At 34.3% G+C, this 16,170-nt stretch overlaps 2 protein-coding genes across 2 annotated transcripts; one reads left to right on the top strand and one right to left on the bottom strand.

The window, feature by feature from the left end:
• Positions 1 to 427: 427 nt before the first annotated feature.
• On the bottom strand, positions 428 to 4,328 carry LOC120328756 (high affinity copper uptake protein 1-like). Its single transcript, XM_039395291.2, has 4 exons — positions 3,907 to 4,328; positions 3,574 to 3,729; positions 1,320 to 1,408; positions 428 to 854 (listed from the first exon to the last, which is right to left on the bottom strand). Exons 1-4 carry the CDS (start codon positions 4,252 to 4,254, stop codon positions 653 to 655), a joined length of 795 nt encoding a protein of 264 aa, XP_039251225.2. The 5' UTR covers positions 4,255 to 4,328; the 3' UTR covers positions 428 to 652.
• Positions 4,329 to 14,196: 9,868 nt separating this feature from the next.
• On the top strand, positions 14,197 to 16,124 carry LOC120327554 (large subunit GTPase 1 homolog). Its single transcript, XM_039393874.2, has one exon. It carries the CDS (start codon positions 14,280 to 14,282, stop codon positions 15,981 to 15,983), a length of 1,704 nt encoding a protein of 567 aa, XP_039249808.2. The 5' UTR covers positions 14,197 to 14,279; the 3' UTR covers positions 15,984 to 16,124.
• Positions 16,125 to 16,170: the final 46 nt, after the last annotated feature.

Here is a 16,170-nt window from a genome sequence, read left to right on the forward strand (position 1 = left end):
AAAGAAATAGCTGTGATAGACTAGGCTAAAATTATTTACCGGTACTTTTAAAAATCATATTGTTATATGCGATGAATCATAATAATGGTTTGAAACACATACCCCATTTTACAGGCGCCAACTCGCAAGCCACTCTTGAATTAAGCCTCGAAAATTTTGCAATGGTAAAGTATAAAAAGAATTTTTCGGGGGTCAAAGGTCGGGAAAAGGTCCATTAAAGCCGGTATGTTAGTCGTTGATTAAAGCCAAACATATGATTTAAATATTTTTTACGAATATCACAAATCAATATAAGACCTAATTTTGGATTGACAGTCAAATTTTCTCTCAGTGCATATTTATTGTTTCTTGTTTATATTTCTAATTGTAATATTTAAAAGATTTTTTTTCTGAATTAAGATACAAAATATTCATCTTGCATGCAACATACATTTTGTACTTTTTACATTTTCAACAGAATTGCTCGAACAAAAATTTTTTAAACTTCATTTAAACTTGAATACTACACTTCTTCATTTGACACACATTTATTAATTAATAATAATTTATTTCACAGAAATAATTGCGTTAGAAAGAGCCACCTTTGGTAAGTATATAATATAAATATGTATAACGATTTTAAATTTACAGTTTTAAAGCATGATTGGGTAAATTACCCACAGTGATCGTCAAACTCACTAACATGACGCTTATTCCAAGCAAATAGGAAATATCCAAGCCCTGATCCCAGGGATACTGAAACCGCCAGCCAAACGTTAAATGTCATATAAATTAACATGAGAAACATTCCTAGTGTTGTCTGAATAACTTGCATGAAGCTGAACAGGATATGCCACCAGTTGAATATCTTTTGCCTGAAAAAAAAATCGATATAATTTTAAATCTTCTATAGTGCCTGACAGCGCTATTCTGTCGTCATGGCGCCATTCATCGCACAAGAGACAGGCATGTCCACCTTTCTTACAATGAGGCAAGCGATCAAATCGAATAATATATAGTTATATTTATAGTTTGATTTCTTATGGGAATGTTAAAAGTTTTGATAACATTCGACAAGATTTAAATGATAGTGACAATTGGATATAATAAAAATGTTTTAGGTGAATTTCCAAAACTCATACAAATTAAATTTTGTCGCACAACATTAGCCCCTAAACGTTACCTGGTCAGCTTGCGGATTAGTATAGCTGTTAAATTGTTCATATTGACTTATACACATTTGTATGTAGTATATTACATACCAACATTGGATCCTCTAAATACAAATACGTATGAGTATGTAGGAATAGTTTTGATTACTATTTGTCAATATCACTTACACACAAGTTCTTTCTGGGCTCTTTATTTTTGTGCCTTCTGATAGTTCATTTACAGCAGACTTGAGCAAATGTCTTCTTTCGTTTTTTGCCTAATTAAAAGTTATAAACATGAAATTAATTTTGCGCATTGAGAAAACAGACATTTTATGTTAACTTGCGCGCTCACCATACTTCCCATTTCGTGAAATACTTTGAAAACCTAAATCTTGACTTCATTTGAATCAAAATCTTTGTATGTAGTTGGTATAAAATACTTTAGGTTATAAAAAATACATTAACTTTGTTTGTAGTAAAATTTAATTTGTTAATTTATAAAGGAGTTCTTCCTCAATTGCCCTTCGCCAGCGTGTTGGACCGTTATGGTGGCCCATCGTTGTCACGCGTAAAATTGAAAATAAAAAATAAAATAAAAAACCGATAATAAAAAATTTTTTGTAAAAAAACATAAAAATAATTAAAAAAAAAATGAAAAAATAAAATTAAAATTAAAAAAAAATAAATAAATAAAAACGAAAAAAAAAAAAAAAAAAAAAAAAAAAATTAAAAAAAAAAAAATTGAATAAAAAGAAAATAAAAAGGTTGGCAACAATGGTCCGCCTCGTGGCCCATCGTTGTCACGCGTTTTTATTTTTAGAAAATTTGCTTCTGCTTGGGACCAACGTTGTCAGGCATAATCTTACACGCACAAATGTGTTCCCTGGGTTTCAAACTCACTACTGATTTTCTTGAGCAATATTCAATATGAAAATGTTCTATAAATTCTCCATGCTACAAGTTCAACAAGAAGTAATATATTTATAATAATGATAAGAGAATATAGAATTGAATACGAAAATTCGGATAATTTGTTTTTACGTGTATAAGGTAATTTAATTGGAGAATGCTGCTTAACTACTCAGTTGTCTGGACACTCGCGATGCCGGTACCGTACCGTCTTACCAAATACCGGTAGTCGGTTATAGTCGCTTTGCGTCTGACCGTACCGGTAGCCATACAATCACTCATCATCTCCCATTCTTTCACGAGTGATTGCATGGGTACCGGTACGGTCAGACGATACCGTACCGGCATCGCACGAGTGTCTGAGCAGTTAAGCAGCATTTTCCAATTAAATTACCTTCTACACGTAAAAACAAATTTTCGTATCCAATTCTATATTCTCTTATCCTTATTATAAATATATTGCTTGTGGCTGAACTTGTAGCATGGAGAATTTGTAGAACATTTTCATGTTGAATTTATTGGATATTGGTCATGAAAATCAGTAGTGACTTAGAAACCCAGGAAACACATTTGTGCGTGTAGGATTAAGTCTGACAACGTTGGTCCCAAGCAGCATCAAATTTTCTAAAAATAAAAACGCGTGACAACGATGGGCCACGAGGCGGACCATCGTTGTCAACCTTTTTATTTTCTTTTTATCCAATTTTTTTTTCCAAATTTTTTTTTTTTTCAATTTTTTTTTTAATTTTAATTTTTTTTTAAATTTTTTTGTTTGTTTTATTTTTCAATTTTTTTTTTTAATTTAAATTTTTTTTTATTTCTTTTTTTTTCAATTATTTTTATGTTTTTTCACAACTATTTTTTTATTTTCGCTTTCTCATTTTATTTTTTCATTTTTTTTTTAAATTTTACACGTGACAACGATGGGCCACCATAGACCGTATATTATTGTCGCTATTGTAAACTTGGAATCTGGTCGATGAATCTTTGTTACCACTAACAACTACATTATTTTAGCCTATTCATAGAATAATGAAGAACGCAATAGATAATCTGGCAATGGATAATAATGACATTGATATATACAGTTTTTAAAACGATAAAATTGTATCATAATTTCTACCATAACGCAACAGATACGCTTAATATTAAACTACTCGTGGTATTGCGATTTATTGTAATAGAAATCAACTACATGAATCGAACAGGGATCTAATTTATGTTTTCTACCTAACTCACGCTCATTTCATATTGATCTTGGTTGTTTTGAGACTGGTAAGAGGATATCCGAAATTGCCTTGGTCGGGATTTCTTCAAATCAAACATAATTTATGAATATAACGTATCAAAATATGCATGAATAATAATTTATGAATTACTTTAGCTACAGGATATATATGTTTTTATTTTTCAGCCTTTAACGTACTTTCCACCCGCATTGTGGCAAGCAAGAATGTTGTGTGAAATGACTAGACGAAAAATAACAGTAAACACTACTTCCTAGAGAGGGCGAACGTTTTCCAATACTTACAACTTTACATATGAGACTCTGACGCAGGCTTTTCAGTCCTTCATACACTATTGACAACACGAGTACAGCGACACACGCTCCAGCAAGCTCACCTTGTGTTGTAACTTCCCAGCCGTAAAATAAGATGTGAAGAGGGAGAGGGAAGTCGAAATATACCTGGAAATACAAATTATTCCGATCTAGAACAGTCAGAAGCTTGAGTGATATACATATGTACATCAATAAAACAACTCTGAAGAAAAAAATAAAAAGAAGTCTTACTTGAAATACAAAATCGTATAGGAATTATCGATCATAATATAGTTATTGAAACTGTTAAAGGTGTATACTCACTCCGCCTGAACCTCCGTGATGACCACCAGCAGTACCGTGCATGCTATGACCTTCGTGGCCCATTCCACCAGTCATTTCAGGATTTTGTGTACCATGCATATGCCCGTTATGCCCCATGGGGTTTGGATCCATGGTCATACTGGTAACTGCGTCATGCATATGGTGACCGTGGCCCATCGTCTCCGTACTGTTCGACATTGGCGCCATGGTTCCATTCATACCGTGCATGTGATGTCCCATATTTCCACCGGAAGGCATTGTCATGTTATTCATGATCATGTTCATAGTAGTATTCAGTATGGACGCGGTCATATTATGCATATTATGTTCTACAACTGTTCCAGCCATAGCCTTATACAATCGATTTGTTACACTAAATTTTGACTATGGGTTATATTAAAAACCTTGAACATTCATAATATAGAGTTTGTTTTTGAAAATATGAGCAATTTTGAAAGCAGACAAAAATTGTGCTTGTCTGATGAACGTCATACTGTCACGCGACGCCATTGATCCTTTGCTTCTATTCCAACCCTAAAACGGTATTGCGACGTCACACACCGATATTATGACGTCGGCCATTCTTTAATCTAATTCTCTTATAAAATAGGTTATTCATTCGGTAAAAATTCTTTCGGTAGTGGACGAATGTCACAGCGCTTCTGAGCCCTCTGACGCTATTGGCATTGTCAAATAGAATTCGTATTAAAAACTGAGTATTCACTTAAAACTTACATGGAAGCGATTCAGGTCTCCGGAACTAAGGAATTATCCTGTTCGATTGATCCGTCAGCCGCGGGCGATTCAGTCATATGTTATTCAAATTTAAATTACGTATAAAAGCCAATTTCCATATTTAGATATAGAAAATAATATTTGCTAAACTTCATCATCAATTATGTGCTGTTAATATCCAAAATTAATTCTTTTACTTTCATTCACAAATCTAACCCTTTTCCAACAAAATTTGACACTGTTTTTATAGAAATCATTCCAAAAACAGAATTGATCGATAGACATGAGCCGCATAATTTACTATTTTCCCTACAATTTATCTGATGTCAAAGTTTTATATAATTGTTTATATACAATTTTGTATTGTTCGTTGGATACGGTTGCCGTGGGCAATTCAGTCATATGTTATTCAAATATAAATTTAAATTACATATAGAAGCCAGTTTCCATATTTAGATATAGAAAATAATCTTTGCTAAACTTCATCATTGATTATGTGCTGTTAATATCCGAAATTAATTCTTTTACTTTCATTCACAATCTCAACCTTTTCCAACAAAATTTGACACTGTTTTTATAGAAATCATTCCAAAAACAAAATTGATCGGTAGACGTGAGCCGCATAGTTTACTATTTCTTCTACAATTTATCTGATGTCAAAGTTGTATATTAATTTATATTACACTATTACGACACATCCTCATACTATTTGGTTGAAAGTGTGAAATGAATTTAAAGTACATTGAACATAGCTTTAAATCGCGTGAGAAATGACACAAAATCAGATCATTGCATGGCAACGCCAAAATATAATATAATTCGTTCATAAAAACCAAGTTTGGATTACAAAAATGTAATCAATACGTCTGACGTAATGATGGCTTCTGACGACTCATGCTTAAAATACGTATGATATTAGCTGCGTGCGTTTGATACAATGCGAGATAGTTGCAGGCCTCCGAATTAGTTCTCAAACTTCATTCTACAATAACACATAAAATGCACTGTGTCTAATAGACCGTCGACAATTTAGCATATTTAAAAAGTTTCAATTCTGGCGTAATCATTCTAGGAAAATTTATATAATTTGACGACTAAAACTTATATATATATATTATGAATAGAAGTTATCAACACCTAACTTATACCTTGCGATGGACAGTTTCTGGTAAAGTACAAAGCACCGTCAAGTTGCCCAATTCTGTAAATTTTGCTATATGAGAAAACCGTTTAATCTACATTTCACATCTGATTTTGCCCTGCAGCTCATCCTTACGTTGCTTCGCGTGCCTTTCGATGTTTTAATTTCTGACCAGCGGTTTCTTAAAGGTTTGATTTCTCAATAATAATTCCTATCACGTGACGATTTTGATATATCCCGACATACCGCTTGATTGGATTATCTTTGTAAAGGAAATTAACAATCGGAAAATTTAAAATGGCTAGAGGCGCAAATATACGTCCTAATTACTCACGTGACATGTAATTATGATGATACCTAATATATTCTCAAGTGTAGAAATATTTCGCTATGGATAATACCGTAGTGACTAATTATAACTGCACTTGTCATCAATAAAATTGCAATAAGTTTAGTTTAGGATAATCGTTGATAATATAGCTTCAACTTGGAAATATGGCAAAGTGTATTTTTGACTTACACAATCCTACCAGCATTTAAAAGAACATTCAGCAGAGACTTGTAATACACCACTAGTAAACTTTCATCCTAACTTGATTTTAAATATCTACAAATTTTCGAGAGATTTTCATCTTTATAAAGTAAAATTCACAGTGGGAAATGGAACATAGGTCAACCGTGAATTTCGTCGAAAGCCATGCCTGATTGATTCCCCTTCTTCATCGACAATGTAGCCAGGAAAATTCAAAAAAATAGCTCATATTGCAAAGCCTGCAAAACTTACAATCGTGTGAATTTACTATCTATAAATAAGCAGTCTGCGTAGAGTCAATAAAATGGCACATATATAACACATTGTATCAAATTGGTTTGCCCCAAGGCAGTCAGATGTAAAAGACACAAAGCGTCTTTCCCCAACGGCGTATTTTAAATATACCAGGAAATAATTGAATGAAATTTGGCTAGGTAAAGGTTTAAGCAGTTCGAGAATATAACCCCTGACGCCAAATTCAAATACAGTTATGACATTTGCTTCTAAAGTTGAATTAAACACATAATAAATCATCACACAGTTTTCCTGACATCACGTGAGCTTCACATGATAACCATCAACACACTTCTATCAATGCGAAAATCTGCACTCGAGGCATATGTATTCAGCCACATCTCAAGTTTATTTATTTGATGTTATTGAAAACAAATTCTGAAGACAACAAGTATCATCACGTTCCCGAATTAGTAAGAGTATTTTGTGGCTCTTTATTATGGTAATATACGTCTCCAGGCGAAAAGAAGACAGAGCTGTTACAAACAAAAATATAGTTCTAGTCGAGTTATCTTTGTGCTTCTGTATAATAGAAGTATATTTATAATTTACTTTACCTAATCGAAATTGATATTTCGTATGTTGCAGTTACATCTTCTGGTTCACTTTTTTTTTGTGAAATATTAGAAGCAGTCATACATTTTCCAACGACATCCATTTTTGACCGCTCGATTTCCAAGAATAAATTTGTAAGCTTTAGTTGTCCAAAAATTATTGAACATAGTCCAATTTTAGATTATACAAATATCCAGGATTGTTCCCAGTATCTGAATTATGGGACAGTACCAATGTGTTACCATGTTGAAGTTATTTTCAGTTAGAATGTGTTTGACGTGAGATTACAGATATACTTGCTAATCGATTGGAAAACAAATAAAGCTGCTGAAGGTGTTTTTCACGCACTCATAATATCTTTTTGGCAGCTTCACTTCATACTGGGTTTTCCGTAAAATCATGAGATTGCGCTATTTTAGGCTCGTTGTTTTTTTGTTCTTTGGTTACAATCTGCGCATGTATCATTGGTGCATATCTCCTTATTCAACTTGAAAACAAAAATACCACGCCTGAGTTGCGCTTTTTCGCTGTAACCGTTCACGTGGTTAAAATAAACCCCCGAAAGTTGCGCTCTATAGCTTGTACATAGAAACATATATATATATACTTGGTATCCATATGCACATTCGAAAATATTAATCAGAATGCGGAATTCAATCAAACACGTTGGTATAAAATCGAACAGTTTTTACTTTCATGAGCCGCGACGCGTGACTTTCAAGAACACGGCCAATGAGGGAATGCTTTTTTTATGTTGCTCTAATTATATAGGTAATAAAGGCGGGCTGGGCTATAATAAACTTTGTTAATTTGATCAGACGAAACATTACAGCAATTACAAATCATGTCGACTCAAAACTCTGACAAAGCTAGTGGCCATTGCCATCTTTTGAACAATAAACGAGAAGTTGCTGTTCGGAATATTATCTTGCTGTTATACCGATTTTCTCTCCACCTGCTGGTTAATATAAAACACCTGATTTGTTTTAGTTTCTGTGTACTAATTCTCTCTTCAAAAGTAAAAGTGATATTACAGTGATATTATCCCGAGAACTGTGACAAGTGCTTTTCATACTCTTCAGTTTTCAAGAGCCACAACAGCTCATTTTTAGATGTTACGCATTGAAGTATGGATGACATATTCAAAAGACAATTTGCACTATATACTGTATGAATTTTGCACATGGTGGATTTACAAGTTTTCACTTTTATTACGATGGCGAACGAAGATAATAAAACTGCTTAATGCTTGGGTAATACAGGCTACTTTGCCAATTTCCACCCCATGTAAGTGATGGCCTATTAAAAGCATGCACCAAGTATCGGTTATACAAGAACAATTCTCACCTCTGTGGACCTAAAATTACATAAAGAGGAAGGGTCACGCCGTTTCGGCAAATCAGCAAAGAATAAACGTCTCGCTTGCTATTCAAAGCTAATACCATGCAAGAAGATGCGAGATGGTTGTAGACCTATTCGCCGTCCTGACAGCCTCACGTATATAAGTATATATAATGATATATATAATATGAGTAAATCTGGGAATTTACAGATACAAAGGGTTTTAAAAATTTAATACGATCGTGGTACCGTTGAACTCGCTTCGACGACAACGTTATAGCAAAAAGATACATATGAACAGATATTTCGAGTACCGGTATCAAAAATCTCGCAATGAATGTTTCTCTGAGCGTTGATTTCCTTTTTGGACTGGAAATGAACATATGGATCGTTTTTGGACACGTCAGTGGACATGACGATCGTTTCAATATTATGTTGTTGTTCTTGTTTTTCTTCTTTTTCGTCAAGATAAAATCGCGTTTCTCTTCGAATACTAGACCAATTGCTTGAAATTTTCAGTGGTTCAAGATTGATTTTTTCGCCAGAAGGCTATTACTTTTACTTATTTCAAAAATTTCAGTGGATTTCAAAAATTCGTTTTTTATGTGTCAGAAAAAAAAAATAGCGAACCTTGTGACATGTCCATATATTTGAGCATAGCTCTTTTGTGTTATTACTTATCGATTTTAGTCGGTAAGTATGTTGATAAGTATTTGTCTGTCTGTTAGATGCACGCGATATCTCACGAAAGCGAGATTGAATCTGCTCCAGATTTTGCATGTGCATTCATCATATGTCGGACCAGAAGCCTATTGATTTTGGATGAATTATATAGTATACTTAGCGATTTGTTAATTAATTAGTGATGGGACACAAGGTGTCACTATGGAGTAAGAGCGCTGTTTTGGAGGATCCCCTAACTATCGATCAAGTCTTCGGTCTCTGACCGATATTCTCGTTATGTTATTGTTCTTGTCGTTGTGAAAAAATCGCCTCTCAAATCACCTTCTGGAGCGATTGCTTTGAAATTTTCAGGGGTGAATGATTTTCTATAGAGTTACTATTACTTTTTACATTTCAAAAATTCCCATCCAAAAATTTTCAAAATTTACATAACGATCAGCGATATATCAACAATGACGTAAGTACGAAGGGTACTAAGGTATTGAGTGCTGAACTGCAAATTTTTTGCTTCTTGTTTACTTCCTACTTAGATAGATAGTTTATTTTTAAAATTCCATAATACACACTAATTAAAAAGGAGAAGTCTAGAAAGCGGGCAAAATTGTTGAAAAAGCTTAAAACGTTTGAAATATCATGTGTCCACTCACCATAAATCACAAAACCTAGTTAAACAAGGCTTGGTCCAGAAATAAACAAACAAAAATATGCGAATATATTGAACTTTCGGGCTGTTGTATTACTAAAACACGCATACAATAATTGTAAAACACTGTTAGCTGTATCTCACCAACTTACATCATCACATCTTATCTAAAATTTTAGACACAAAAGACTAGACTAAGTCCACTTGGTGAATTTAAATAGGCTATATTCAGTTACATACAGCATTAAATGTGATAAAATACTAACAGACTGAACATAAATTTGAATGAAGTAAAAATTTAAGTGCTCCCGAAGTATGCGAACCAAGATGGCGGACATCGGAACGTAACATGGGTAACAGGTTAGAGTTAGGCGATAATTTTTTTCCAAATTTCCTTATTTTAATCCTATTATCCGTTCGAAGACGAGCCAAGAGCCTCTCGTAGTATTTATACCTAAAACTATGGCCTAACCTAGTACACATATTACATTCGGATGTCCGCCATCTATTGCGTGTCATTTGGCAGATTTCAGTTGTGCTTTCGAAAATTAGTTGTAAATAAGGTAATTTAATTGTCATTATGGGCTCCGATGAGCTTGAGTTTAGTTGTAATCAAAATTAGTTTCCTAAAAAAAGCTGCGATTGACTAAACTAAAAATAAGCTACCAGTACCTGTTAACCAAGTTTGTAAGTGTCAATTCTCCAAAACTCTCGCAAAATAAACTTACAAAATTTTGCAATGGTTAGGTATAGGAAGAGTCATGTCATAGGTATATGCAGTGGTGGGATTCCAATTTATTGTCAGCCGGTTCCATCACAAAAGTCATATTTTCAGCTGGTTATGTTACAAACAGAACATTGACAGTAGCCAGTAATGCTAAACGGTTCGCTGATCTTATAAAAATCCGTGAGACGGTTCTATAGAACCGGTGCTAACCGGCTGAATCCCACGACTGGTTATATGTCATGGTAGTGACAGCGAACCATGGTAGTATAGTGGTGAAAAAAAATTGTATTTTAAGCCTGGTTGAAAGGCCTCGTTGAATCTATTGCTCAAAAATATAAATACAAGAAAAAAGAATATCACATGAAAATTTACATAAACAGTTATGCATGAGAAAAAGAAAAAATAACCAGATGGGCTTAAGGATAATTATAAAATTCTCAATATGGTCTTACATTATGTTAGACAAATAGTCAATCATCGGAAAGAGGCAATTTATATGAATGAGTGGAAACAATATATACCATTTTCAAAGAGATATGTCACACGTCAGTACTAGATCAAAAAAAAAAACAGGTCTTATTTCCTACCTCAGGTTTCAACTAATATTGGGAAAAAATCCTTAAAATATAATGGTGTCCAGGTTTGGGGTTATGTCCCATTTGAAATAAAAAAAATCTTCTCTATTATTATTTTCTAAGAAAAGGAAAAAACTCTTGCTCACAGCACAGAATAATCAGAATAATTGCCTGATAAGTTGAACATGTTTTATTACTTATGTGTGCTGTGCATTACATTTTCAACTTCTGACTGTATATCAGAATAGTTTAAACTTATCAATATAAGCTTCTATACCAGAGGTTCTTAACCTTATTTCTGTCAAGTACTCCCCGATTCACGAAACAATCAACGCGAACTAAATTAAATTTTCCTGTTGATAATATTGCCCTTGTCCTCCGCCTAACTAATGAATTCTTGAAATCGCTCTCAAGTTGCAATAAGCATATCACTTTCTGCAATGCTCGCAGCACGCTGTCTTTGAAGATTTCACAGTTTGCCTGCAAAGCCGTGAATTTCACATTGTTGCATCACAATCACAACAACGCAAGATCAGGGAAAATGAACGTTTCAATTGGCATCTAGCTTCAATGAACAAGCATTTTCCTCTGGTAGTAATAAAGGGTATTAAAAAACAGCAACACACAAAAACTCGACTGCCATACAAGTACCCCTGGAAATCTTCTCGTGAACCCCTGGGGGTTCGCGAACACCAGGTTGAGAACCCCTGTTCTATACCATTAATATTTCTTACATTATTTTTGATGTAATATAGGTTTAGTTTTGTTCAGTGATTAAATCAGTGATATTTTTATCGCCATATTGATTATTCATTTTTATATATATCGACCAGGTTTCTGTGAAAGTGAATAGTATTGTACCAGAACACAGTGTAGTATAACTTTACACATGTCCTCTGAACTCTACAATAAACATGATTATATAGTGTCGAATCATAGAAAATTTATCATTTCATTCAAATCATTTATTTGTCGACTCGTTTTCTGTCTTTTTATTTTTTCAAATTTTATACTGTTACAATCCAATGAATTCATTATTTAAGCTTAATCACAGTGAACAAAATGGTCGGGAGCCTCGGTGACCTGTAAAGGTCTTGCATACTGACCATCACAGTTCAATGTTTAAATTATTTACTGCACTGCATTCCGATAAAAATCTGTAATATTGTCTGTTCTTTTTTATTTGAAACATTGTTTCGTGGAAATAAAATCTCTCTCTCTCTCTCTCACTCAGGAAATATACGAGATAATCTAATAGCATCTTCAATATTATTCTACAGAACTACAGAAACCTGGATGTGAAATCTATTGTAAGGATTTGATAGCATACATTGAGATTTGCACATCATTGTGTCACATTACAGTCTGCTAATAAGTGTTGTTTCAATTTGAGATTGAACAGTTTAAGGAAACATTGTTTTATACTCTGGGGAATACTTTGCCAAACTTCAAAGCCCTCTAGCTTAAGCGATTTATTTATGGCTGAAGAATGATATCGTGGGGTGAAATACAACTTGTGTGATGATTTTGACAAAGTAGTTTTGGAAATAATCTGGCAGCAGCAGATTTTCATAACGATACATAAATTTTCCCGTTCCACTTATGTAAAATTTTTTCAGGTATAGAAATCCGCACTGATGATACAGCTTTGCATTATTACTACGTATTTGTTTAGGTGACCCTTTTGTACATAATGCATCTAATCATTTTATTTTGTATAATATCAAGAGGTTTTAGAACACTTTTTGTCGCATTACCCCAACATAACATACCGGTACCATATCGAAGTTATGAAAAAGCGTTAGGAGTTTCCAGATTAACAAATCACCTCATTTTATATAGCATTCTAAGTAATTTTGAAAGTTTTTTTGAAAGATAATCTATATGATATTTCTTTGAAAGCTTTCAATCAAAAATAATTCCCCCATTATTTTCATGTTACTCGTTCTTTCCAAACTCATTGTGCCAACTTTTAATTTAAAGTTTCCATACTTCACTAGGCCAAAATTAGCTATCGGTACCTGAAAGCTGTACGTGGATATATATTTTATGGTTTTAAATATGTAAACCCGTTTGCAGGTGACATCCAGTGGAGAAACACTTTTTCTTAAGAATTTTCTTAAGGTCAAAAGTCGAGGAAACATCCATATAAATTGTATGGTAAATTTTTCAGGGGTCAAGGGTCGGAGAAACGTCTATCGGTTCCATGCATTGAGGTGTATATAATTAGTAAAATTTTGTGCCGAATTGAAGGCGTTCCATGGCTGATGTCTCGAACGCTGCGCACTGGGGAAGGAATGATGAAGTAGACGATAGTGATTAATTAAGCCTAATACTACGCAGCATGTAAACTAGACAAATATAACAAACAGACATTGATTCACGGGATTGCAGGATTGGGAGTGACATGTATACCCACGTACAATGATCAATTATGTAGGTTACTGGGGAGATGATTCTGTATAGGATAGGATTTACAAATTTATCCCGGTGGAGAGGAAAGCCGATAGGGCGACTTAGACATATGGCGAACCACGGCCTCTCCTCCGGTTACCATTCCAAGTCTGGTATGGGATTAGTCATATTGTTTGTTTTCGTAAGCATGGACTTGGTGGTGGAGGAAGCCGTAACCGACCAGATCTTCCGTGAACCACCCAACGACGGCGAGGAGTCCAGCAATCCTCTCGCACATAACCATCCCTGCACAGGATGCGAATCCACGCAAGAGTAATTAGAGGTGCGGTGGCGAGCGTATTCCTAACGCTTAGCTCGTTGAGCCACACTGCCGCGCAGTATTTAAACAAATGTCAGAATGTGTGACTTCAATCCAGCATAATACAGTAATATGTTTAAACCAGTGTTTTCATGTTTGCTAACAATTTCTTAGCAGCATTTACTTAATGACTTACCGGTACCGGTACTGAATTACAACTCAGTGACTACCAAATGATGAAATGCCCTCCACTTTGAAAAACACTGGTTTAAACTTTCTGAATCATCGTCACTAAAATTATGGTGAAATTTTCAAATATTGAAATTTACGCTTTGTAACCTAACAGCCATGCAGTTTAGGAATATTTTAAGAATTGTAACAACTGATGAAATAATTTTATACTTTCTAGACATTTAAAAATTGAAACCTGAAAATGCCACAAAAAAAGAAAAATAATTCATCATTGGGAAGAGCTTTAATGAAAGAGAGATTTGGAGGAAGACATAACACATCTGGAAACAAAGCATCTTCACAACATATGAGAGAATATGCTGAAATTGCAGATCCTGCTACATTGAATCTGAAATCTGTAACAGAATTGTCATCGCTCGATGAATTTCTAGAAACAGCGGAGCTGGCAGGAACTGAGTTCACAGCGGAAAGAATGAACATTGAATATGTTCAACCAGCCAATTTTGGAGTAATATCCAGTATCGAAAGTCGTTTGATCGAGGAAACGCAAGAAAAGTATAAAGAAAAAATTGTCATTCCAAAACGACCGAAATGGACTAGTGAAACATCCGCTGAAGAACTAAATGTAGCCGAAAAAGAATCTTTTTTACAGTGGAGACGATCTCTTGCAGAAATTCAAGAGCAGGAACATATCACACTGACCCCTTATGAGAAGAATTTGGACTTTTGGAGGCAACTCTGGAGAGTCATTGAACGAAGTAATCTAGTCGTTCAAATTGTGGATGCAAGAGATCCTTTGCTATACAGATGTAAAGATTTGGAAAACTATGTGAAGGATGTTGATCCAAATAAGAAAAATATGATTCTTATAAACAAGGCAGATCTTCTGAGTCAAAAGCAGCGAGAAGCTTGGGCTGAATATTTTGACGAACAAGGAGTAATTGTGGCATTCTGGTCTGCCACTCTAGAAGCTGAGAATACTATTCAACCTGACTCACTGAGTATTGAGAAATATGAACCTATCGATAAAAACAACCCATCAATGCTGGATAAATATGAATTAATCTCGTTTTTCAAATCAGAGCTGCATCATATAGAGGGGTGTAGGACTGTTGGGATGGTAGGTTACCCAAACGTGGGTAAAAGCTCCACTATCAATACAATATTACAATCAAAAAAGGTTGCAGTATCTGCAACACCAGGTCGCACAAAACATTTTCAGACATTTTTTATAGAAAATGATTTTATACTTTGTGACTGCCCAGGTCTTGTTTTTCCGAGCTTTGTATCAAATAAAGCTGAAATGATCTTAAGTGGTATTTTATCTATTGATGAAATGAGAGATCACGTTGGCCCAATAAACTTAGTTTGCCAAAGAATACCAAGACAAGTATTGGAAGTTACCTACGGTATCAACATTGCCAAACCTATAGATGGGGAAGATGAATCTCGTCCACCTACATCTCAAGAATTATTGGACGCATATGGACTAATGAGGGGCTTCATGACCTCAAGGGGTCAACCTGACAACCCCAGGTCAGCAAGAATCGTTTTGAAAGACTTTGTGAAGGGTAAGCTATTATATTGTCGCTCTCCTCAAGTTGCTGACCAGGAAAAGTATTCGTCTTGGAACTATTCTGTTATTCAACATGTCTTGCAAATGGCAGAAAATGCACCAGATGAAAATGCAATAGAGGAAATATTGGTCACACAAAGAAAAGTGGAAAGATTACAAAAGCAGGATCAAATTCAACCCAAAAATGAAGTTGATGAAGCTTTTTTTGATTCACAGAATGTGAAGGCATTTACAAAAGGAACACTGTTGGGTGGTGGCGGTGATAAAGGTTCAAAAAGTGAAAATGATTTTTCTAAACCATGGAAAAAACACAATAATAAGAATAAGAAAGAAAAAGTAAAAAGGACAAGAAATCCCTATTTGAATTAATAATTTTGTTTTCAATTACATAAAATGGTGATATTAATATTTTCTGATTGTCGTTTGCCTGGTTCAGTACCATACATCCAGTATTTGGGCAACTTGGTTTAATTTCTCATGTAGAACAGAAATTTGCTACAAATGGGGTCACTTCTTTGTCCTGTTTTATCCAGCAATAACAAATACGAGTAGGTAT

Source organism: Styela clava, chromosome 7 (assembly GCF_964204865.1).
Source record: "Styela clava chromosome 7, kaStyClav1.hap1.2, whole genome shotgun sequence".
Lineage (NCBI taxonomy): Eukaryota > Metazoa > Chordata > Ascidiacea > Stolidobranchia > Styelidae > Styela > Styela clava.